The following is a 26,212-nucleotide window of genomic DNA, read 5'->3' as shown; positions in this document are numbered from 1 at the left end:
AGACCATTTAACAAGGTGTTGACACGAAGTTGATAACAATATCTAGGAAGAGGGGCCAACATAGAGCTAGGCCTTGGTAGGCCCAGGAAGCCTTCAGTATCACTTAGCAAGGGGCTGGTCCTATCCATTGCCTAAGCAGGTAGCCACTGGCCTGCTTACCCAAAAACCATCTACCATACTGGGCTACCCTAAGTGACTCCTTTGATTCAAAGCATCCAGAATCCCTTAAGAGAAGCAAATATATCTGAGGGGCTGGGGTTGGGGGCATGGAGCACATTAAGCCATGATCAGCCATTACCTTCTCAGAAACCAGTTTATCAGATTAGTTCCTGGCAGGGCTCTGAGGGAATGGGACTCAGGATGGGACAGGTAAGTTTGAAGGGGGGAAATTTCTGAATGGGGGGTTCTGCATGACATGAGCACTATATAAGGGGATTGGGATGGACCAAGGACAGCCGGAGGGGAATTGGGTGGGTGGGGTGCCAAAGTAGAGGTTTAGCACCTGAAGACAGGTTTTGCCCCCTTTGCTATTTGAGTCAGGATCAGGTTCTACTGGGGATCACAACAAGCTAAAATGACTGCAACCTCTGGGGCTAAGGGAAGGAAGGGGCTAGGGAGACATCCAAAATCTAGGTGGTCCCAGGGGAGAATGCAACATGGACCTGGGACTTACTAGCTAGACCCACCCTGTGGTGGAATGGCCAAATCAGCCCTCCCTCCCAGCTATGCTCTAAGCCTGGCAGCAAGCACCACTAGACTCATCCCACCCCCCCTTCTCTAGCAGAGCTGCCCCACAACCCCTGTTCATGTCTCCTTCCTCTTCATGTCTCCCCACCTCATCTACCCCTTGCTGTGAATTCTCTGAATGCATGTCCCTGGGGTCACCTGGCAGGACGAGAAACATTCTGCCACAACCCTCCTGGTGGGACCCCGGCATGGTATCAGCCATGTGATTGACCTCAAGACCAATCTCACCACTGTGCTGTCAGAGTTCAGCAAAATCAGCAAGATCCAGCTATTCCAGGAGAACCAAAGTGTGGCCCGGGTAGAGACCAGCATCTTAGATGCTAAGGTAAGCCTTCCCAGGTTCCACTCTCTTCCATCCATGTGGGGGAGAGACTGAAGTCTTGAGGCAGAACAACCAACACATCCATTGTTCTATTTTAGTCAAGCCTTCGGGGTGACATACCTGGGCTCTGATACTGCTCACAGAAGCAGACCTAGAAAGGTGGTGGTAGACTCCCTCCCTTTCCCTGACAGATGATGCCCCCACAGGCGTCACACCATTTGCTAGGGTTGAAGACAAGAAGAATGTATTGGCAAGAATGACTAGGTGACCCATCTGCAGAGGTCACACCCTCTCCCTTCTTGGGTCTCCCCTGCAATCAGCACTTATTTAGTGCCCCTCCCCAACCCCGTGTGTCAGGCACTAGGGATACAAAGACTGCCCTCCAAGAGCTAGTTTCAGCAAACTAGAGGTAGCATAATTGAAACCAAAAAGCACTTAATTAGGAGAGATGTATCCGGAGCTTGAGTGGAACTCTATCCATCATTCATTCACCATTGACTCACAGGAAACAGACAGACACTGTGGAAGAAGTCAGAGGATCTGGGCATATCCAGGCCAGTCCTTAACTTCTTTAATATTGAGTCATTCAACAAATAACTACTATGTGCCAAGAAAGGAATTCAAAGAGAAGAGTGAAACCATCTCCACCCTCAAGGAACTTACATACTATTGGGGGGAAACAACATATACATAGAAAATTAAATATGAAATGGATCTAAAGTAATTTTCCAGGAGAGTCTTCCATAGGAGATGAGCTTTGAAGGAAGCTAGAGTCTCCAATGGGCAAAGGTGAAGGTGAAGTGCATTCCAAGCATGGGGGACAGCTTATATACAAAGGCCCTGAGGTGGGAAATGAAAAGTTGAATATGATGACCAGCATTCTAGTCTAATTTTGCTAGCACTTACTATATATGAAGGAGCCCTATGTATCTGATAAGTCTAGAAAGGTAGGCGGGAGTGAAAGGGCTACAAAAGTCAATCAGGAAGTTGTATTTGATCCTGGGGACAAGAGAGAGCCCCGGCAGCTTTTTAAGCAGGCAAATGACTCGGTCAGAACTAAGCTTCAGGAAGATCCCTTTGGGAGCTGAGTGAAGAATGGATTGGAGTGGGGACAGACTGGAGTCAGGGAGACTTCTTAAGAGACTATTGTAATAATAGTCTAGGTGAGAGATAATGAGGTCCTGAACTAAGATGGCGGCAGTGTTAGTGGAAAGATATGAGAATCTTGCTCAACAGTGCGTAGCACACTGGCAGGCACTATATAAATGCCAGGGGCATTTAGGTGACATAGTGGTCCAGCAGTCAGAAAGACCTGAGTTCAAATTTATCATTAGACAGCTATGTGACCCTGGGCAAGTCACTTCACCTTTGTTTGCATTGGTTTCTTCATCTGTAAAATGGGATAATAATAGTACTTTACCTCCCAGAGTTATTTTGGGGATCAAATGAGATATTAGTTGTAAAGAGCTTAGCATGGTGCCTGGCACATAGTAGGTGCTACATAAATGTTATCATCATCATCATTATGCCTTCCCTAAAGAAAAGTCACTTGATTTGTCAGAGCAGAACACAACCTTAAAGGCTTTGATAAAAGTGACAAAAATTTGTTTCTTCTATGTATAAATGAGATCTTATGATATTTCTTGATAGATACTTCAGCTACTATCTGTGTGACTTTAGCCAAGTCACTTCTCTGGAAGAGAGGCCTAGATGGCCTCTGAGCCCCATTCCAGCTCAGGATCTAGGATCCTTTGATCCCTTGCAGCCATAGAAATAACTTTGTTCAGTGACTGACCGGCACATAGTAGGCATTTAGTGTCAGCTGGCTGATTAATTATTCATATCAAGCAAGGTGTAGAGACCAGAGAGACAGACCTGCATTCCCCAAAAGCCATGGAGGATGGCAATGTAAGGTCCTACTGGAAAGATTCCCCATAGATGAGGAGGTTCTCCAGATGTACTTTCAGTGTTCTCAACAGGCTCCTTAACTCCCAAGTTTATCTTGTAACACAAGACCAAAGCTACCCAAGATATAGATCTGACCATGTGACTCTCCTCCTCAGAAATCTTCAAAAGCTATTTCCTTAAGATCAAATACAAAATCATTTTGTATTGAAAGTCCTTCCCAGTCTAGATCCTCCCTATTATTCCAGTCTCATTTCATATGACTTTTCTTATTCATTCTCTGTTCCAGTTAAACTAGCCTACCAACTCTTCCCTATAAAAGACATTACACCTCACCCCTTCAGAGAGATAGTGCTATGTGTCCACTCCTGTGCCTCTTGGAATACCGACTTCCTCCAAAGCACAGTTCACATACTACATGTGACATGAGGTCTTCCATGATGCCTCCAAGTCATCAGTTGAAATCATTCTGTTTATATACTTTCATGGTGACTTTCCTTAGCATATGTTGAATGCCTCCAAGAAAACATCAGCTCCTCTAAGACAGGCACTACTTCATCCTTGCACACAGTAGAGGCATTTAATAAATGTTTGTTCAGTGAGATTAAATTGTATTCATGCTATATCAGTGAGAAGCACAGAACAGCATGTTGTCTAAAGAATAAAAATTGCCACTGGATGAACTGGGTATCATATCAAGCCTTTTTTTTGCCTTTTCGAGGGCAATTGGGGTTAAGTAACTTGCCCAAGGTTACACGGCTAGTTTTTTTGTGTGGGTGTTAAGTGTCTGAGGCTGGAACCGAACTCGGGTCCTCCTGACTCTGGGGCCAGAGCTTTACTCACTGCGCCACCTAGCCACCCAATATCAAGCCCTTTGCAAACCAGATTTTTTCTCCACTACTATTCACCATCCTTCTGAAATGTTTTACATAGGAGATTATATTCTAAATTGGTATTTCCCTTAAACTGTCATATGTAACTATTTGATAAGGAGATTGATTGGGCTCTTTTGACCTTCTCATTGGCATGATTGCTTTACACTGATTAAATTTATGTAGGAAATGGTAACAATTGGAATCGGTTTTTTCTTTGTCCATTTCCCATTTTTTCAGCCTTGATACAATAGCTTATTCTGGCTGACCCAAACTGCAATTTAGACATGCTTGGTGACAAATGCAGTTGACCTGTGCTCAAGAAGTGGCTTGTAATATAGCATTCAGGGAATACAGGACTAGGAAAGGAGATGGACTGGTTATACAGTGAGTGAGAACAAGAACAGAAAAAAGGAAATAAGCATTTACACAGTGCTTTCTATGTGCGAGGCACTGTGCTAAGTGTCAGGGCTACAAATATGGGCAAAAAGACAGATGTCAAGGAGTTTACATTTTAAGGGGGGGGGGAAGAAACACACAAAAGGGAGCTGAAAGTGGGGAAAAGAGGGAGAGATGAGAAATGAAGGTACCCAGTACAGAGACATGGTTTTGAGGTCCAGAAACTCAACTTTCTCTCCAGCTGAGATTGGAGAGAACTCCCTTTTTCATTCAGTAGACACTGCCTAAGTAAGGTAGGAATACTGGATTTGGAGTCAGAAGATAATAGGCTTTGGCTTTGGACAAGTCACTCAAACTCTCTGGTTTCCACATATGTAAAATAGGTGTGCTAATGCTTCTACACACATATGCTATTCTCCTTATTTCTGAAATAACTTAGTCTTGTGCTATCTGCTTCCAGCCTCTGATACTACTGATGGAATGGCCCGAAGCCACCAACTTTGCCTGTCTGATTGCCGGGTACTGCCGCCTCCTGTTGGACTCCAGAAAAATGATGTTCTCCAAGACTCCCAGCCAGCCTCCTCCACCTCCAATGAACAAGGCAGGTAGGGCTCAGCCTCCATTTTTGCGGGTCCAGTGGCCTGGGGGGCTGTGGCTGCCTCAGTGCCTCACGTTGACTTCCCCTGTTTCCCACCTATCAAAAGATGGACTACCCTGGTGTTCCCAGACATAGTCTGGTGTTTTTGTTGAACAAAGTAGGCATACAGGCCTTTTGCCGTCATTCTCTGGGGCTTCTTGGTCATGGTAATCTCTGTGATACCTATTTGGGAGTCTTGGCATAGTATAAAAGGTTCTATGGTGAAGTAGAAAGAGGATTGGACTAGGAATCAGTTTCCTCATCTGTAAAATGGACATACCCATGAGTTACTTACATGATCCACCTTGTGGTTTCATTGTGAAGAAAAAATTTTGTGGATTGTAATGTACTGTAGAAATTATAACTGCCATGGGAGTGTGGGGGGAGGGGAGATTTCTGGGGACACCACCTTCTGGAGAGACACATAAAAAGGAGGGACTGTAGCAAAGTGGCCAGGTTTTTAACCTGCCCATGAACGAGTTTGCTTCTTTGCAGGTGAATCTCCTCTAAACTGGCCATCATATGCGTTGAGCCCCGGCCATGCGCACAACAGCCCTGTGCAGAACTTAAGGTAGAAAGACATGATCCTACCCAGGAAAAGGCATCTAACATAATCAACAGCATCAAACCAACAAACATGCATGCCAAGACAGGGATATACAACCATCTCCATCACCCTAGTAATTCTACTTGAGATAACACTGTTCAAAGAAAAGTCCACAGACCTAATTGGTGCCTTCAAAAAGCTTACAATAGAGGCTGAACATTTAGATGAGCAATCAATATAGGTGGACTTAGTTTTTTTTTTTATTTAATTCAGGTATTTAATAGGGCCCCAAACCAAGAATCCACACAGTTTGGGCCTGTGGAAAGATGGGCACACCTATACACTGTTGGTGGAGCTGTGGTTTGGTCCAACCCTTTTGGAAAAGAATGTGGAATCTGTCCAAAAAGCCACTAAACTGTTGATAACTTTTGACTGCCTTGTCACTATTGGCATATATCCCCAAAGAGGTTAAAAAAAGAAGGAAAAGTTCCATATACGTTCCAAGCAGCACTTTTCAGGGTAATAAATTCAGTGCTCAACACTAAGGAAATAAATGACTGAACAAACTGTGGTACATGAATATAATGGAATATTATTATGTAGTAAGGTAGTAAGAAATGCAGAGGAAGCTTCAGAGTCAGGGAGACCTGGCTTGAGGTTCCACCGTCACTGACTGTGTGACCCTGGGTAAGTTACTTAACCTTACTTGTTCAGTGCCTCTGGGCAACTCTAAGCCTATAAATGGCAGGGCCATGAAATGATCTAGATCTAGATCCAGAAAAGAAATTGTGAAGGGGGAACTTGGTGAACCATGTTAGAATTATATGAACTGATACAGAGTGAAGTGAGCAGAACCAGAAGAATAATATAGAACAATATGTAATGACTACAATAAGGTAAATGTACAGATGATTAAAAGGAAGCTACACTGACTCATTATAATAACCCATCTTGATCCCAGAGCACAGAGAATGAACCACCCCTCACTCTTCTCCCCAGAAAGCTGGAGGCTTTCAGGGCCAGGCATTCGTTGAATTGGTTATTCTTACTGAATGGTTTTTCTTTGTTCCAAAGGAGGATTCACTTCCAGGGAAGAGTTGAGGGATGGGGCTGGAGGCCAGGATAAGACTCAGAACTAACTGTGAATGTTAAAACAAGGCATCAGTAAAGATATAAAAATCACTGGCTGCCTAGGGACTGGTTCACAGCATCTTGGCTTCCTGGCATTGGTACTGCTCCATTTTGCTTCTCTTATTCAAAGCCCAATAGTCTATTCACATCCAGATTATTTCTAGTCTTCTCCCTTAAGGGGAGACACACAGACCAGGGAACTTCTTGATAATGCTGTTGGCTGACAGGGTCTGCGGAGGGCAGTCTCCTGTGGCTTCTCTAGCAAAAGCTGAGCACCTTCAAAATGGATTCCCTGTGTTGTTCCATTGATCTGGTGGTGTCTCACTCACTCAGTGAGAACTTTCTGATCCTTGCACTTGGATATTCTCAAGCTTGCTGAAGAATAGTCAACACCAAATCTCTTTGGATCTTCCCCCGTGGTGGCAGCTTTGGCGTTTCTTTGCCATCCTCCATAAAGACTGTGGCATTCCCCTTCTTATCCCTTCCTATTCAACTGGTCCTGTGCCTTCTGTCTCTGTATACCTGTACATATATATACACACACTCACATATGTATTAATATGCCCATATATCCTCTTATATAGACATATATATGTACATATACATGTATATATACATTTATATTCCCTTCAACTATTCTCATACTGAGAAAAGTTTCATCAGTTACAATGATCGTTTTTCCATGTAGGAATGTAAATAGTTCAACTTTGATAAGTTCCTTATGATTTCTTTTCCCTGTTTACTTTCTCATGCTTCTCTTGCTTCTTGTATCTGAATGTCAAATTTTCTATTCAACTCTGGTTTTTTCATCAAGAATGCTTGAAAGTCCTCTATTCCACTGAATGACCATATTTTCCCCTGAAACATGATACTCAGCTGGGTAGGTGATTCTTGGTTTTAATCTCAGTTCCTTTGACCTCCAGAATATCATATTCCAAGCCCTTCGATCCCTCAGTGTAGAAGCTGCAAGGTCCTGTGTTATCCTGATTGTGTTTCCACAATATTCAAATTGTTTCTTCTTGGCTGCTTGTAATATTTTCTCCTTGATCTGGGAACTCTGGAACCTGGCTATAACATTCCTAGGAGTTTCCTTTTTGGGATCTTTTTCAGGAGGTTATCGGTGGATTCTTTCAACCTCTATTTTGCCCTCTGGTTCTAAAATATCTGGGCAATTTTCCTTGAGAATTTCTTGAAGGATGATTTCTAGGTTCTTTTTTTGATCATGGCTTTCAGGTAGTCCAATAATTTTTAAATCATCTCTCCTGGATCTATTTTCCAGGTCAGTGTTTTTTCCCATGAGATATTTCATATTGCTTTCTATTTTTTCACTTGTTTGGATCTATTTAATAGTATCTTGATTTCTCATAAAGTCACTAGCTTCCATTTGCTCCAATCTAATTCTGAAGGAATGATTCTCTTCAGTGAGCTTTTGAGATTCTTTTTCCATCTGGCAAATTTGGCTTTCTAAGGCATTCTTTTCCTCATTGGCTTTTTGAGCCTCTTTTGCCATTTGAGTTAGTCTATTTTTAAGGTGTTATTTTCTTCAGTCAGGTTGTTGACTCTCTTTTCATGATTTTCTTGCATCGTTCTCATTTCTCTTCCCAATTTTTCCTCCACTTCTCTTATTTGGTTTTCAAAATCCTTCTTAAGCTCCTCTATGGCCTGTAACTAATTCATATTTTTCTTGGAAGCTTCTGGTGCAGGAGTTCTCACTTCATTGTCTTCCTCCTGTTCTATGCTTTGATCCTTTTTGTCCCCAGAAAAGGAATCCAAAGTTGGACTGCTGTACTTGCTTTTCTTCCTTTGCCTGCTCATGTTGCCACTCAAATACTTGACTTTTGAGCTTTTTGCCACAGTAGAACTCTGCTTCCAGAGAGGAGAGCTTTGTCCCAGATCACTGGGGTTTTCACAGCTGCTGGAGCTACTAGTTGGCTGCCTTCTCTGAAGCCTCCACCTGCTCTGGCTCACTGGTCACACACGTCAGGACCTCCACCTTAGACAGTGATCCAGATCCAAGCAGTGATTACCCCTTAGACTGGTTGCGTGGTGCCCCAACAGTCTGCAGTCCAGGAGCTCTGAAGCAGCCACGCAGCAGCTGCACCTCAGGTGCTTCTCCCTCCAGGGGTAGAGGCTGGACCACACTCCCTGACTCCCTGTTCCCAAAGTCTACATTGACCTTTCACTTTGTCTTTGGCATTTATGGGTTGATAATTCTAGAAACCACCACTGCTGCTGGTGATCTACTCTCCCAACTTTCCTCTAGCCGTGACTGGTTTGGCCGCCCTGAGGCTAAAACTCCAGGCTCACTAGGGGCTGGGCTCTGCTCCCAGTGGGCTGTGATGAACCTTTCCTGTCCATCTGCCAGGCTGTCTTCAGCGAGATATTTGTTTCTCTCTGTCACTTTGTAGGTTCTGTAGCCCTAAAGTTTGTTTAGAGTCATTTTTATAGGTATTTGAAGTGGTTATGGGGAGAGCACAGGGAGTTTTCCTACTTCTATGACTCCATCTTTGCTCTGCCCCCTGGCACTCCCCTTCTTATGTAAACTCCATGAATTCCCTAGGAAAATATCATCGATAAAACCCAAATGTGGTTTGGAGTGGCCACTTGTTGGCATGATAAGGGAGGAGGACCCAAGGTCAATATCTGCCTTAGACACTACCTGAAACACTAGCCATGTGACCCTGGGCAAATTACTTATTCTCTCAGTTCCCCATTTGTAAAATGATGATAATAACAACACATACTTCACAGGGTTGTCGGGAGGCTCCAATGTTAAATTTTGTGTAATATGTCATGTAAATCTTAAAGCACTAAATAACAGATATTAGTTATTATTACATGAGTGGCCCCCACTCTGCAGAGGCCTTAGGCACTGCACAGGCTATGGAAATACCTGTCTTACACGTCTTTTACAAAATGCCTGGCATACAGTTGTCACTTGAGATATGCTGGCCAACAGATCAGGACCCTCAATACCCTCTGTCTTTGTGTAACTTTCACCTGAGTACCCATGAGCCCAAGTGGAAAGGACACAAGAAAGGCTATTGGCAAGGGGCAGCTTAAGTTGTTCAGGACCCAGGCCGATGTGTCCCAGCCCCACGTCCATGTCCCAATGCTGCTTTAGAGGGTGGCAGTTTCTAATAAACTTAGGCCTGATTGAGTGCCTTCTGCTGATGCTTGTCCCCCACCCTCACCCCGACCTTTGCCCCTCTGAGAGAAGCAGCTCTATCCACTGTTTCATTCCCCAGAAGTTCCTGAATTGGAATCGGAATTACCCAGAGTAGTCTCTCAGTTTCCCTCTGTGGCTCTTTCATGAGGAGCTATCTCTTAACCACTTGAGAAGAAATTTTTTCTGCTCTTTACCTCTCTATCTACTGCCCTCTCTTCAAAGAAATTCACTGTCCTTAGCATCTCATCATGTCCATCCCACACTCCTCTCTGCTCAAGCATGCTCATATGTCCTCATAGGCCCTTGGTACGCACCAACCCACTATGTGCTTGGGGTGGTCTGTCCACCTGTTCTCCATGCACAGACCTCAAGGAGGCTAATTGGCACAGGGGTTAGAGCACTGGGTTTAGAGTTCAAATCCTGCCTTATAAGCTGCATAACCCTGAGTAATTCATTTAATTTTTCTGTGCCTCAGTTTCCTCATCTGTCAAATTAGGGTGTTGGACTTGGTGGCTTCTACAACAGGCCTGCTTAACTTTGTTAGTGTCATAGAACCCTTTGGCAGTCTGGAGAAACCTACAAAGTATTTGTAAGATTTTTTAAAAATTCATAATTGAAGAAAATACTACATTTCAGTTAAGTTGGTGAAAACTTAGATGCAACTTTTTTTCCTTTCCAAATTCAAGGATGCCCTGAAATCTATACGCAGATCTCCTAGGCTAAGAACCTCTGCACTAAGGGCCTTTCCATCTCGAAATCTGTGATCTTATGTTGTTGATGCTGGATTTGGTATCAGGAAGACACAGGTTCAAATCCCATCTCTGACACCTACTACCTTTGTGACCCTAGGCAAGTCACTTAAAGCTCCCTGGGCCTTAGTTTCTTCCTCTGTAAAAAGGAGGGAATTGAACACAATGGCCTCTGTTGTCCCTTCCAGCTCTGGGTCTGATTCTCTGATCTGATGACACTTTGGCCACCAGTCTCAGAAACAGCGTCTTCACACACAACCCAAATTACCAGGAGGGTTCTTCTCTGTCCTGCTGAAAAGTATTGGTCAATTAGACATAGATTTACTACACAATCTCCGCTTTTCCAAGTTGGGTACTTGGTCATGTCAGGATTCTGCAGTTTCAGGACACAAATGAGCTCAAATATGGGGCTCTTGAGACTTTTCATTGGCTTCCTCCATTTTTCTATAGTCAGTCCTTTACCACTGCTGTATCACTCTATTCTAGCAATATGCCTTCTCCAGGACTCAAACAGTTCCACCCCAAAGAGTTAAGGCTGTCCCCCTGAGAAGTATCTTGATTTCCCTTAGTGGATCTCTTGCATTTCCACCAGCAGGCGATCTTGTTGTTGACATCACCCATAAAGGTGCTATTTTCTCTCCTAGCCCAGGGTTTCTTAGACTCTTTCCACTCACGACCCCTTTGAGACCCCATGCTTTGTGACCCCTCCAGGAGGGCTTCACCCTTTGTTGCTCTCTCATCCTTCATAGCCTGGGGGTGGAGAAGGGAAGTCAAGTAACTCATCCCCAAACATCTCCAATCTTTCTTATCTTTGAGGATACCACCCCAAATGGCCAGGTCAGAGTCATTGTTCTGTTGTCTTCCTTGAGCACTCTAGGCAGTCCCTTTTCATTATCTTCATCACAATATCCCATAGATACACTCAAATGAACAGTCCTAGTTAGCTAGGACGAACCAGCTTGCCAGCCCTCTCTCAGTTGCAACATGTCTTGACAACCCAACAATGTTTAACAACAGCCAATGGATAAAAGGTATAGAGAAACATCAGTTGGTCTGTTTAGTAAGAGTGCCATTGGGCAACAGCCAACACTTGGACCTGGAAGTTATAGCCTATAGAATAGGAAAAAATCTTCAGGGGGCCAACAATGCCAGATGAACTAGCCTCAGTATGACCTAATTCTCAAACAGGTGATGGGGAGAGAGACAGAGAGAGGAGGAGAGGAGAGAGACATAGAGAGAGAAGAGAGGAGAGAGGAAGAGAGACAGAAAGAGACAGAGAGAAAGAGAGAGAAGGGGGAGAGACAGAGAGAGAGGAGATGAGAGAGAGACAGAGAGAGAAGAGAAGAGAGGAGAGAATGAGACAGAGGAAGACAGAAAGAGAAAGAGAGAAAAGGGGGAGAGACAGAGAGAGAGAGAGATACAGAGAGAGGAGGAGGAGAGGAGAGAGAGGGAGACAGAGAGAGAAGAGGAGAGAGAGAGGGAGAGAGACAAACAAAAAGAGAGAAGGGAAGAGAGACAGAGAGAGAGAGAGAGAGAAGAGAGAGAGAGAGACAGAGGAGAGACAGAGGGAGAGAGAGACAGACAGAGAGAAAGAGACAGAGAGAGAGAAGGGGAGAGAAACAGAGAAGGAGAGGAGAGAGACAGATAGAAATAGACAGAGAGAGAGAAGGGAGAGAGAGACAGATAAATAGAGACAGAGAGAGAGAAGGGGGGAGAGACAGAGAAGAAGAGGAAAAGAGGAGGGGGGAGGAGATGCAGAGAGAGAGGAGAGGAGAAAGAGAGAGAAAGAAAAGGAGAAATATATAATTTCCCTAAGATAAAAAAAAGTTATCCTAGATAAAGCCCCCACAAATGTAACATTCTTTAGGGATTTATGGGTAAACCCATTTCCTATTACTTTTAAGCCTCCTTGGAGCCTAGATTCAAAATACTCTACATTAATTCAGTATGAATGAATGAAATGTTTACTATGTGCAAAGCACTAGGCATACAAATAGACAAGACTCCTTGTTTAAGTTCATCCCACCTGGAGACCCCCTCCATTTGGATCCAGCTGTTAACAAAGCACCATTTTATCATAGCAACAGTTTAATCGATCATGAAAAACATGGCAATATTGAGAATAATAAAAGAGATTTTCTAGTACATGGCCATCATTTCAACCTCAAAACTGCCTTCTTCACTTCTGCTCCTCCCTCTAGGCCAGAATGGAGTCCAGTGCTTTTCTCCATTCCCATACACTCACAGTGTATACACTCCCTATTCCCCGTGTCATTGCCTCACCTCCCTCAAGGGGGAATACTTACCAGTCCCTCCCAGTATGGGCTGTGGGGGTATATTGATCTTCCTACTTTCCTTGGGCACTGTGGCATGCTTAGAGCTTGGTCAGGCATCCAAGATGCCAAGGCCATCCACTGCATCCTGAGCCATAGCCAGTCATCCTGACTTTCATCTTGCCACTGGATTTTGATTACTGGAAGAGAGAGTGGGGCTGACAACTTTGCACAACTCTGCCTCACTTAAATCTAGTTCATTCACAAGTCAAGACATCACCCTGTGATGCCATTGGTCATCTTCAAACACCAAGGACAAACAACAACACATTGTTCAGACAGTGAGTGATGCTGCCTTTGGCTGCTCTGTCTGCTGGCCCCCTTGTGAGAAATAACTTATTCAGGCTCAGGAGGGGTAGAGATAAAAGAAATAAATTTTATTAATGTAACTACAGTGGTGGGTGTCTTGTTGAATAGACACACCCTCCAAAAAAAAAGTAAGCCTTAAAAACCTATGTCTAGGGGCAGCTAGGTGGCGCAGTGAGTAAGAGCACCAGCCTGAGTTGGGAGGACCCAGGATCGGTTCCAGCCTCAGATACTTAACACCCATACAAAATAACTGGCTGTGTAACCTTCGGCAGGTTACTTAACCCCAATTGCTTATAAAAAACAAAAATAAAACCTATGCTTGACCACAAAGCCCCTCCCCTGTCTCCCCAATGGCTGGGTAATACAGGGCGCACAACTTTCTGATACATCTACTACACAGCTCCTCTGACATGTTCTGCCTCCCACTACAAGTATTGTATGACCATAAAAATGAAGCTTTAGCCCTCCCAGAGGAGAAGTTAATATTCATAAGCTTATTATGCATGAGTATTCCAAGCAAGACTTAATTTTTACTCTATTTAGCTGAATTCTAACCTCTAAACAAGATAAAATCAGTGGGATTCTTGCTTTCCCACTATCTTCTGTATGAGACATAATTCCTTTGTTGTGTATCCCATTCTGCTGACTGTTATTCTGAATTTATGGAAACAAATTTCTCCATTATCTCTCTCAATTTCCCTCTTCTTCTGCTAGAAGATAATCTAGTACTAATCTATGTTGATAGTGTCTTCTATGATCAATTTATTTTCCTGCATTTGCTGCAAGTCAAAAGGCTTTCTGGTATGTGTGGATCCCTAGATTTCATAAGTCATATATTACATAATTTCTGTGGAAACAAAAGTTTTGGTCATTCCTCACACCCTGTACTCCTTTGATATCTCTGGCTTGGTAGGATAGGAACAATCCCCTAGACCCACCCAAGACACCCCTTCCCAGGCTGCTTCAGCACCTCAAGGTATGGAAGAAAGTTTACTACCCACAATGGATGCCCAACAGAGCAACCTGGTCATGGAAGCTATTGTCTCTTTCTCTTTTCCCATGTCTTCTTCTCAAGGTTCTCTTCAAAACTCTTGTCACTGGATGCTTATCCATTCATTGTCCAATCCCCTGCTTCCCTCCCCAGTCACTAAACATCCTGGGAAGAAAGAGGGAAAAAAAAACTAGGGGCGGCTAGGTGGCACAGTGAATAAAGCACCTGGCCCTGGAGTCAGGAGGACCTGAGTTCAAATGCGGCCTCAGACACTTAACACACACACACACACAACGAGCTGTGTGACCGTGGGCAGGTCACAACCCCAATTGCCCTACCTCCCCCCCTCCAAAAAAAAAAACTATATAAAAGCAACAGGGTACTACTTCGTCACCCCCCCACACACACATTCCTTACAAAGACAATTCCACCAAAATATTAGACAATACCTTATTAATGTATGCTAATTGTAGCTCTCTTTTATTCCAATTTTCAAAGGGTTTCCTTTTTATTTGTGCATATTGCAATAATTCATGAGAAGTGACAAGAAACAATGATTTAATAGAAAGCTGGCCTTGGAAGATCTGTGCTCAAGTCTCCGCACTCAGATACACTGGCTTTGTGAGCCTGAGTAAGTCACTTAACATCTCAGTGCCCCCAGACACTTAGACAACTCTCTAAGGCTGGAAATTGTAGAGAAGGTATAGGAAGTTCATTACATGGATGAAATTACTGATCTGATCCCTCTCCAAACCCCAGGGTAATGTCAAGTGAGTACATAAATGCAAAATTCCATGTCACCTCCATCCCTCTTTAAAAGAAACAGGGGATACCCAAATACAACAAATTCCATTTCCCCCCAAGGCTCTGTATAATGAAGAGGCTTCCAAGTCCCAGCAGGAAGACTATAGCAACAAAATTATATTAATATGTTTACTTCAAAGTCAATGCAATGCCCAGTCCTAGTCAAAGAGAAGGAACTTCATCTCATACTGTTTGTATCATAGGCAGGCAGAATTAAATTCAACCAGCATTTAGTAAGCACTTACTGTGTACCAGATACTGAGGATCCAAAGATAAAAAGCAAAGCAAAAACAATAGCCCCATAAAAGAACCCTCCCCCCACCTTTGCTTCCCACACTGCTCACTCAAGTCTCACATACAGGTCCAAGACCTAGGAAAAGGCATCAGTAATAGGATGAGCTGGGATGCATGACAGATACCTTCCTGCTTTTGACACCGACTTCATTTGCTGATTCCACGCAGAAAGTCTGGGCATCGGCTTTTGATTGCTAGAGCCAAAGCCAGGACTGGGATGTGTCTAGCCAAGAGCTTAGAGAATCATTGGATTTTTCAAGCTAGAAAGGACCTCAGAGATCACCCAATCCAATCTAACCTCCTCATCCTTTTTATATACAGGGAAACTGAGGACCAGGGAGGTTTGGGTCTCGTGGTCACACAATGAATTAGAGACAAAGCCAGGACTCAGACCAATGTTCTTTCTGTTCATTTGAATAACATTCCAACAAAACAATGTACTAACCCAATAGAGCTCCTTGACCAAAGGGTTTTATCTTTATATGAAAAACCTAAGTATGTGAAAACTGATAATAAGAACCAGCATTTGTATAGCACTTCACAACATACATTATGGAAGTGATTAATCATGTTACTAAAGGAATGTTCACTCTATAAACATTTCCCTTAAACAGAGGTCACTCTAGTACCTGTGATACAGCCATCTAATCTCAGAATTAACTAGAGGTCACCTAGTCCAATCCCCTTTTGGAGGCAAAAATATCTTCTTTGTTTCTAGAACATTATATGCCCTAAAAGGATGGGGTCCAGCATGTAAGATCACAGATATAGTGTTGGAAGGGGCCTCATGTTAAAAATGAGGAAACTAGGGGCAACTAGGTGGCACAGTAAATAGAGCACCGGCCCTGGAGTCAGGAGGACCCTAGTTAAAATCTGGCCTCAGGCACTTAACACAAAAACTAGCTGTGTGACCTTGGGCAAGTCACTTAACCCCAATTGCTCTATCTTCTCCCCTACAAAAAGCAAAAAAAAAATGAGGAAACTGAGACCTACTTAGATTAAGTTACTCACCCAAAGTCATACAGATGGTTAGCATCAGGGGTGGGTTTTGTTTTGTTTTGTTTTTGGAGGGGGGAGGGCAAGGCAATTGGGGTTAAGTGACTTGCCCAAGGTCACACAGCTAGTAAGTGTGTCAAGTGTCTGAGGCTACATTTGAACTCAGGTCCTCCTGACTCCATGGCCAGTGCTTTATTCACTGTTCCACCTAGCTGCACCATGGGGTGAGATTTGAACCCAAATTTCCTAATTATAGAACAGGCACCACACCTATCTCCTTGAAGGCACTTCTGATATATGGAAAGAACATTTGGGTAGTCAAACATAGCAGTTCTGGAATCTTAATAGAGGCAGTTGAGAAACTATGATTTGATCCACCCAAATTCAATTGATGTACAAACCTAACAAAGTTATCCATTATATAAAAAGTGTTGTAAAGTATGTAAAAGCTTATATTGCCTGGAAACATCTCTCTCATCTCTCTTACCATTCAAAGTAGCCAATACAAAAAGTTACTTAATAGTTAATGCCTGGACAATTAGGTGGCGCCATAGTGGATAGAGTACCAGCCATAGAGCCAGAAGGACTTCAGTTCAAATCTGACCCCTGACAGCTACTAGCTGTGTGACCCTGGACAAGTCACTTAACCCTGATTGCCCCCCCCAAAGAAAAGTTAAGACCTTTGAGTGAATGAACATAGGAGAATAAATAGATAATAAATGCACAAGAGCAAATTATTATATTCTGCACAAGGAATTAGTGGCTGTGAGAACTTTTTGTTTAATTAGCCCTACTTTGATACTTAGTTGTGATATGCATTATTCCTAGATTTTTGAAGCCTCTGACATCAGAATGCAATCTCTGAAAGGTACTCCCACACTGGCAAGCTTCAGGGTCACAGACTGTGTCTGCCTTTTGGGACCCAACCTAGCTAAGTTGGAGAGGCTTATCCCACTAGGGTCTTTACTTGGTGATATGAATGTTTTTTTTTTACTTTCCTTATTACCATAGATAGGGTTGAATGCCTCACCCTCTCTCATTCCCCATATCCAATCTGTTGCCAAGGCCTACTGATTTCACATTTGTAACATCTCTTGGATACACCCCCTTCTCTCCTCTGACACTGCCCCCACTTTGGTCTAGTCTCTCATCACCTTGTACCTGAATTATTGCAATATCCTGCTGGTGAGGCAGCCTGCCTCAAGTCTCTCCCCACTCCAGTCCATCCTCCATTCAGCCGCTGAAGTGATTTTCCTAAAGCACAAGTCTGATCATGTCACCCTCTATTCAATAAACTCCATTGGCTCCCTATTGCCTCCAGGAGCAAATACAGAATTCTCTATTTGGAATTCAAAGTCCTTCATCACCTAGTCCCCTCCTACCTTTCCAGGCTTATTATACCTTACTCTTCACCATGTACTCTTCCAGTGACACTGGCCTCTTGGCTGTTCCTCAAACAAGACCCTATGTTTCTTGGCTCTGGGCATTCTCTCTGACTGTCAGCCCCATACCTGAAATATTCTCCCTCCTCTGTTCCCACTATTGACCTCCCTGGCTTCCATTGAATCCCAACTAAAATCCCACCTTATGCAGGAAATCTTTCCAATTCCTCTTCATTCCAATGTTTTTCCTCTTTTGATTGTTTCCTATTGATCTTGTATATAGCTTGCTTTGTAGATATGTCTTTTGCATGTTGTCTCCCCCATTAGACTGTAAGCTCTTTGAGGACAGGGACTATTTTTTGCCTCTTTTTGTATCCCCAGCAACCTTGATAAATGTTTACTCAATTGAATCGGCCATGGCAAGCGAAGAAACACCAAAAAGTACAAAATAGTCCTCCCCCATTTCTGATTTTGCAGTGATGGTGGCCAAGGTCGCTTAGAATCACAGTATTTTTAGACACATCTACAAATATTAACTTAACTGTTGCTACTCTAAACATGACCAGTAACCAAGGGGTAGCCATAACTAGTAGAGGAATGAATTCACAGGAGACTTTACATTCTCATGATAAATGAAATCAGAAGACAGACAGAAATGGTAGTGAAAGGGAAGGATGGTTCATAGGTTCCTCTTGCAGGAGCACATAAAAAGAGTTGGTTTTATCTTGTGTCTAAAGGTCATGAGATCATGGGACATTCAGTCGTTCCATATTGCAGTATCGGTAAGTATTTGCAAAAAGACCACTGAAAATAATTCCATCTCACATTCCAATATTGGTTGCAAAAGTCCAGGAAGTATTGAAATTAAGTCAACATATACTTTGGTATATATTATCCTGTCTCTGGTATACATTGGCTAAATGATCCTGGACAGGTCACTTCCCTACCCAGGGTCCTAGGCACCTCTCTCTAAGATTGTAAGTAGCAGAGAAGGTGCCAATCAGGATTGGTTAAAGGAGTCTCCTTGTCCAGCCCTTAGCCCTATCCCCATACTTTGATACTCAGTGACTTCCATGCAAAGGTTGGTGTAAGGGATTCTGGGGAAGGTTGGGGGAACATATCAGAAGATACAATTTAGAAGTAAGGAATGGGAGAAGCATGTAGACCACATGGAAGCCTTATGCCTATCTGTCACGAATAATTTCTTTGAGAAAAGAATTGGGAGGCACTGAACCTAACAAACACCAAATTACAATGTAATAAAAGAAAGTTAAAAAGAGTAATAATGTTTTAACAGATATGAAATGATTCATTACGGATATGAGAGTCATTCCTGTAGCAGCTGTGTAAAGTCAGATTGCTGACTTGTTAGAGCAAAGGTCAAAATTAACCCAAAACTAGAACAAAGAATAAACCTGGGGAAAAGATACAGAATTGTTCTGATGAGACTCAAGATTTCCCAAGAGAACCAGTAAACACAAACTTAGCTGAAAGTAAAAGCAGTGTCTCCGAGGGAAGGTGGTTTGGGAGAATCATCATTTTTTTACTTTCAAGTAAAAGCAAAAGTAATTTTCCTTAAATGGCTAGTGGAAATTGTCAAGCAAATGTCCACATCACCATGTCCTTAGGACAGACCCGCCATGCCCGTCACTTGACTCTGGGGTGTCTAGATTCTGGGATATCCAAGTGGGTATGCCACACATGTTGTTACACTGGCCAAGACTGCTGGAGAGCCGAGATACTGGTGACTCTGACAGCATACAGACCCAAACTGTCCAAACTGTCACCTTCTCTCCCATTTATACTGCTCCAGGACTGTCATCTAGGTAATGTTAGACAACATAGGACAAATGGTACCTGTTGTGTATTTTATTGGGCAATGGCTGTAAAAAATTAGGGCATAACTTACCTGTGAAGCCTTTCTCTGCATATACTATTCCAACATGTTGGCAAATAGCCTCATGCCACTTTCTTGGTGAAGATATTGAGATTTTTAACACATTGTAGGTGTACTAGTAAAATAACTACAGACTGACCTATTATACGCAAGTCATTGATGCCAAAAATGAGAAATGGATAAAGGAACAGACAGCAACACTGATTATATTACTTTCTTAAATTGAATTCAAATAAATCAATAACTATAACAATGACACCAAAAGAGCCTAGAAATGACCTCAGCTGACAAACAATGATCTTCTTGTTAGAGAAAAGCAGAACACAGACAACACTGGTTTAGAATACAAATTCATTTGTAAAATCTTACAGAGAAGGATGGTGGAAGATTACGAATAGTATCTGATGGTGTTCTGGTAAATGTTTCACCACCGACTCTCTGAAAAAAAAAAATATGCATTCGACATACTTTTAACTTTAGTTTAATTTTAAATTAAATTTAATTTAATTTTTTAATTTAATTACATTTTCTTCATCACTTTCTTAAGTCTAGACAATCAATAAAACAATAAATCAAGACTTGATTTGTAGAATTTGCTAATTTCTGAGATGTAAATGCTCACACGGAAATTTAACAATTGGCTTGAGAGCCAGTATGAGTTGCCTCCAGGATACTCCTGGCAGTATCACTTCATAAAACAGTGAGAAGCAGTAGAGGGAAAAAACAGTTTAAAGGAAGCTTGGTGAGAGGTCCAACTAGCAAAATCATCTTGAGAGTATATGAGGATGAAGATGAAAGGACAACAAAGATAGGAAAGAGAAAAAAATCTGCAAAAAAAAAACTTTATAATACTTTTCACCATCAAAGATAGTGCAACTACCACATTAGGACTCTAACATCACAGTCCTGGATGTGCTCTTCGAGGAACTGACAAGGGCCCTGAACAATGATACTAAAAGCAGCTGGATTAAATCAAGTCTAAACAGAGGTGATCCGTGCTGGAAATGACACAGTTTTGAGGATATTGAAGAGTCAGTTCTCAAGGTATCTGAAAAATAGGAAGGTACCAAAGGTATATGTGATGGGGTAAAGGGGGAAGTAACTACTGACCCGTATGTACACTTTTACATGTCTTTCAATTTCATATGTGAATAATTTACACTCCTCAACAAAGGAAGAGAACAGGTAGGTTTCCCACATCTTTAGAATCACACCGAAGGGGTAGAAAACATAAGATTTCCACTCGTGCTCATTATTTGTGGACTATTAAAAAAAAGAATTTGATTTCATAGGGCAAAACACCATAGAACTCTCCTACAGCAAGGTATTTCCCATGCGTTTATCAAAATTGTATAAGATTCCTTGAAAAATGTAACAGCAGAGAGAACTTTGTTCCACAACTCTCTGATTACTAATATCATGTGAGGCAGAAAACACAGAATTACATGCTCACTCAAATTGTTCCCCACTGTCATGGAAGAAGTCCCGTGCAGAATCCAAGTAAATAAAGGATTCCCTATGGGTGTTGAGGTCTTACAGTTACTCCTGTTTGGGGATGACATTGTGCTGATTGTACCAGGCCCTGGAACACTTCAGTGCCTCCTCCCTATGATCCATAATCACTCAAGAGAGTTTAGCCTAACTATCCAAACAGGGCAAAACAAGTGGATGAAGGATGCTCATTGTCCAGGCTGTGGTATGCAATTCAATCGGCTATCTATAGAGCTTGTCCACTGGTACGTAGAGCCTGGACAGACGCTGCAAATGGACAAGGAATTGGAACCAGAACTGAACAGGAAGGAGAGTGGAATGGATTGCTTTGGGGCACAGCACCTTGAATGACCCCCAACTTCTCCCTGAAACAAAGGCCTGTCTTTTTAGCACCCAATATTCCGGTGAGTTCCTATGGCTGTGAGTCATCAGGTGACATAGTCTCCAAGGAACTAAAGCTGAGGATAAACCAAAGGGCAAAGGTGAAGGAGAGCAGGTTGCGGCATATTACAAACAAGGACTTAAGCAGGGAAAGTAGCATAAAGAGAATCGTCCTGTGACTAGAAAAAGAGATGGGCTATATAGCAAGAGTGAGCTGACCATGTGCTCCACTGAGAACCATTCAATGTCAAGAGAAGACAGTCATCAGCATGTTGGGGGGAGGCCCACAGGATAGACAGACATTTAGGGATGGTGATCTGAATTGTTGGAAGGAACACTCCCATCAGTGAGATCACAGATCCATTAGGGTTAGAGGGGGAGCACACATGCCTTCATTTTTTTATTTCCTATTTTTCAAAGTAAATAGCTTGCTTATAGATTCAGGAAGTATTAGAACTGCAAGGTTAGGGACCTTCTTTCTCTCTTGGGAAGTCTGGGAAGGTTTCCTGGTGGAGATGGCCTTCAGGTGACTCCAGAAATGAATGGGCTTTTTGAAGTGTGGGCTGAGGGAGAGAGAGGACTTTCTAAGCACAAAGGATATCCCAGGAGGAGCTTTAGAGATGTACATGGAAGGAACTACAGCACAGTGCAGTGAGCAGAGCAGTGCACTTGGAGTCAGGGAAACTTGGGTTCAGATCCCACCTCAGACACTTACTAGTTGTATGACCTTGGACAAGCCACTTAACTTCTCTCCGATTTTCTTTATACATCTGTAAAATGAGGGTGCTGACACCTAAGGTCCCTTCCAGCTCTAGACTATGAGCCCATAAAGTAAATTGTGATGAAGTGGGCACAGGGCATCCCTCCTACAGAAGGCTCTCTGGTGGTCTTGGCTAGAGAACTTGGCCAATCTTGTGTCACTTTCTGCTGCCATCACCCCTAAGGTATGGCAAATTTGGCCAATCCCTACCCCTGGACCCTGCACTTTAGGAGACCCTGGATGCTTCAAGAACAAAGAAGCCAAAGCCATTCAGGGAGTCAGGGTGAGAGTACCTGAAGGGAGAAAGAGCTGCAACTCATTCATGCCAGTGAGTCACCACACCAACGACTATGGCTATGATCATGACCACCAAGGCAACATAGGTGGGGGGGAGGGGCTGGTCACCTAGCAATGACATCCCCCCTCCTCCCTTTTACTTATACTTCTCAGGCCACCTTTTTAAGATATCTTTTCCCCCTTGGTTTTGTCTTTCCCTTCTTATGATGGCCATATTTCTTTCGTTTTGAGTAGATTTCACCTGTATTCAAATGTTGGAGGAGGGAACAGTAGACTAAGACAATCCCATCTGCCTTACCCACAGTCCTCCCTCCTCCCTTCTTCTCTCTGTAGCCCCCTAACTATTTATACACACACAGACTCAGCAGATGTCCTGAGTTTCCCACCTCCATACCTCAAGACATCTTGGCCTCAAAGGATGAGATGCCAACGTTAAGCCCTTCCACATAGCCTTATTAATAGTAACAGCTCGTATTAAATCAGGAAGCTTTGTAAATATGAATGATAACTCCTATTTCTGTGATACTTTGGACAAAGAGTGTTATTCACAATACTAGCCATGCAAGCATTCCACATTTTACAGATGAGGAAACTGAGGCCCAAGTTACTTGCCCATGGTCACATAGCTAGTATGTATCAGAACTGAGATTTGACTGAGATCCCCCAAGTCCAGAATTCTTGTTAGTTAACTACCCTACTTCTCTCTTAAAAGCCTACAGTGGTATCTCTTGCTGACTTCATTATCTCAGGTGCCATTATCACTTCTTCACATTGTATATGGGGTACAGTCCAGATTGGCTTCATCATTATTGCTAACAAGAATAACTTGCTATAAACATTTTGGCAGAGCTGTTCCATTTCTCATCTCTTTGTTATCCCCCTTCTAGATTCATCTGCAAATGCTCTCCAATTTATCTGGCTTAGCTGGGTCTTATGTTCAATGCTCCCAAATCTTGTTTTCTCTTTAATCGCATTGTGCTATCTTACAAACAGTGTTTTACATACAAGCATGCACTCTAACCTTTGGCTACCATGTTATTCTGCCTAGAAAAAAAGATTAAATGCTGATCAAGGGAGTGTCTGGGTGCTTAAGGTCTCATTGCGACAACTGTTTAGCATCAATTAAAATTTTCCAGTAAATTATGTCACAAGTCAATGCCTTCACATTTTTTTCCATTTTCCATTTTTCAAAATAAACAGCTTGCTTATAGAGGCATAATATGATTGAGCTGGAGGGGGCCTTAGGTGTCACCTGCTATAATCCCTCTAATTTTTTCTGAAGATGAGAAAATGGAGGGCCAGAGTGGTTAATTGACTGTCCCAGGGTCACACAGCTAGTTAGTGAAATGATTTGGAGCTACTCTAATCTCATACGGTATCTTTTCATGTTTATCCATGTTTGGTGTCAACTTTGACACCTTAACCCAAGTGCAAATCTCACCAATTGTGGTTTGCTCCTTGGAGCTCCTTAATAAGTCTTATTCTTTGAAAATGTGAATTTTTCTGGGGTGAGGGGGTAACACCATACACTATTTCCACAATGTGTTGATGACTGATCAGATAGTTTTGTTCCTGACTGTAGGAACACTAAACAGCAGTCCAGCAACGGTTGGAGGTGGGATAGGAAGGGCTAAGGAAGGGGAATGGAAGAGAACTTCACATACTTTACAAGTTCTTTAGGTATATCCATGTAGAAGAGTCCAGTTGTGCCTGCCTTTTCCTCATTTCAAGAGGCGACAGGCATAGCAGCAGTTCCTACGGATGGCCACCACCCAGGATTCCTGAAATGACACAGCTCACTTGCTTCAGTCAGAGGGCCCTCTCCTTTGGCATTCTTTTCAACCCATAGACGGATGGCTCAGAGCAAGGTGCTGGTGATGCTAAGGGGACATAGAACAGCCTTGCTCAGCAGCAATCCTGGGTGCTTGGTCTGACCCTTCCATTCTTTTTCTGGTTTAGATTACATGCAAAATGCCCACCACCCTGTCTCTGGGGGCCACCTGGGGAAGAAGGAGAGTAGTTTTGTGGGCAGCATGGTCTCCAGCCCTGGGAAGCCGTGCTCGCAGGGCCCCCCAACTGCCAACTCAGAGCTTGTCAGTTTCTGCTACCTCCACATGCGGGAGCAGAAGAAGGAGAGGGAGAGCCAGACAGACATCAATGAGAATCTAATCTTCTTTGAGGAGACCAGACCCAGGACCAAGTCGGATCCAACATCCAAAAGCTCTGGCCAGGGTTATAGTGAGGCTACCAACGACTATGACACCACCAGGCCGGTCCAGGTGCCCTGTACCAGCAGAGCCCGGGCCTATACCATAGATAATACCCTTGGGGCTGAGGCCCTGAATTTCTACTGTGACTCCTGCAAAGCCAAGTTCAAGAACCAGCAGGGTCCCCGGAAGAGCAGGAGGCCTGGGACCTCCTGTGACAATATGGTGGATCTCATGTCCCTCCCTCCCCCTGGAAGTGAGGAAGAGGAAGAGGAGGAAAATGAGAGCACTTCCCTGCTGCCTGCCATTGCCGCCCCACCCCCTGGTTTCCGGGACAACAGTTCTGATGAGGATGATCCCAAGCGCAGAGCAGCCCAAAGCCAGGAGCAAGGTCGACCCTTGTGTGGAATCTTATATGACGAGATCCCGGTGACTCTGATTGACAGTGTACAGACCCGAACTGTCCGAGACCATGCCCAGGAACTAGACGATGCCCTGGTGTCCACCCTGCAAGCCTTGGAAGCTCTCGCCGCCGCAGAGGACTGTCCACATCCCCCACCCCCACAGACAGCAGGTAATAAACTGTCCCTCTCTACCTCTCTCTTTCTTTCGAATTCTCTCCCTTCTCTCTAGGCTTCATCTCATGTGGGACCACTGTTCCTTGGATTCAGTCAAACCAGAGAGACTCCCCCAACTGGGCATTTGTGCGATGCCCAGGGCCAGACAACCCTGGGAATGGGCCAGAGGTGGCCCAGGTGAGAAGCAGCATTCCTCCAGCCAATGACTCCCGCTGCAGCTCTCCCAGGCTCATTCTTAGTCCTGTCCCCTAGAAATATCCCCGACAAGGATCTTGATAAGACTTAGATTGTGCTTGAGGATTTGCAAAGCACTCTATGGCCTTTATAATAAGAGCTAAAATGTATATGGTGCTTTAAAGTTCACTAAGGTCTTTACAATTATTATCCCATTTGATACTTACAACAAACCTGGGAGGTGGGCGTTCTTATTATCCCCATTTTACAGATGAGGAAACCAAGGCAAACAAGAGGGTAAGTGACTTGCCCATGGTCACACAGCTGGGAAGTGTCTGTGGCCAGATTTGAACTCAGGTCTTTACTCTGGGTCCTGTACCACCTAACTGCCTTGTTTGGTCCTCAGATCGAAGGGAGTCAAGACAAGTGAGGCCACCATGGGAGTGGAAGTGATAGGGAAATCACCAAATAGGCTGAGGATAGGGGAGTAAAGAGCCATTGGTAACTGGGGGCAAAGAATTCCTGTCCTCCCTCCAACAAATATACACATATACATTCAAAGCCATATATATGGAGAGCCTCTTGGAGGAAAATCGGTGAATCAGTGAATCGGGAGTCAGAGGACCCGGCCTTACCTCCCAACTTTGTTATTTATTAGCTGGATGACCTCTACAAAATAAAGGAGGGAGACTCAGTGACTTGTAAGGTCCCTTTTAGATCTAAATCTTGGATCCTATGTATGACCTTGGGCTCCCTCTCTGGAAATCTGTTTCCTCTTCTGTAAAATGAGATAGTTGAATTAGATAACCTCTGACATCCCTTCCGGCTCAAGAGCGAGAC

At 43.4% G+C, this 26,212-nt stretch overlaps 1 protein-coding gene across 1 annotated transcript in view; it reads left to right on the top strand.

Annotated features, from left to right (window-relative positions):
• Positions 1-26,212, top strand: part of FRMPD3 (FERM and PDZ domain containing 3) — a 47,462-nt gene that overhangs the window by 16,438 nt on the left and 4,812 nt on the right. The window contains exons 8-10 of the mRNA XM_069100443.1: positions 893-1,072; positions 4,706-4,850; positions 24,373-25,194. Coding sequence (XP_068956544.1) covers positions 893-1,072; positions 4,706-4,850; positions 24,373-25,194 — 1,147 coding nt within the window. The remainder of the gene's footprint in view (positions 1-892; positions 1,073-4,705; positions 4,851-24,372; positions 25,195-26,212) is intronic.

Source organism: Petaurus breviceps, unplaced genomic scaffold, assembly GCF_028583685.1.
Source record: "Petaurus breviceps papuanus isolate PSGF00001 unplaced genomic scaffold, PetGlider_PUasm1.0 400, whole genome shotgun sequence".
In the NCBI taxonomy this organism is placed as follows: Eukaryota; Metazoa; Chordata; class Mammalia; order Diprotodontia; family Petauridae; genus Petaurus; species Petaurus breviceps.
This window is presented reverse-complemented; position numbering and strand designations above follow the sequence as displayed.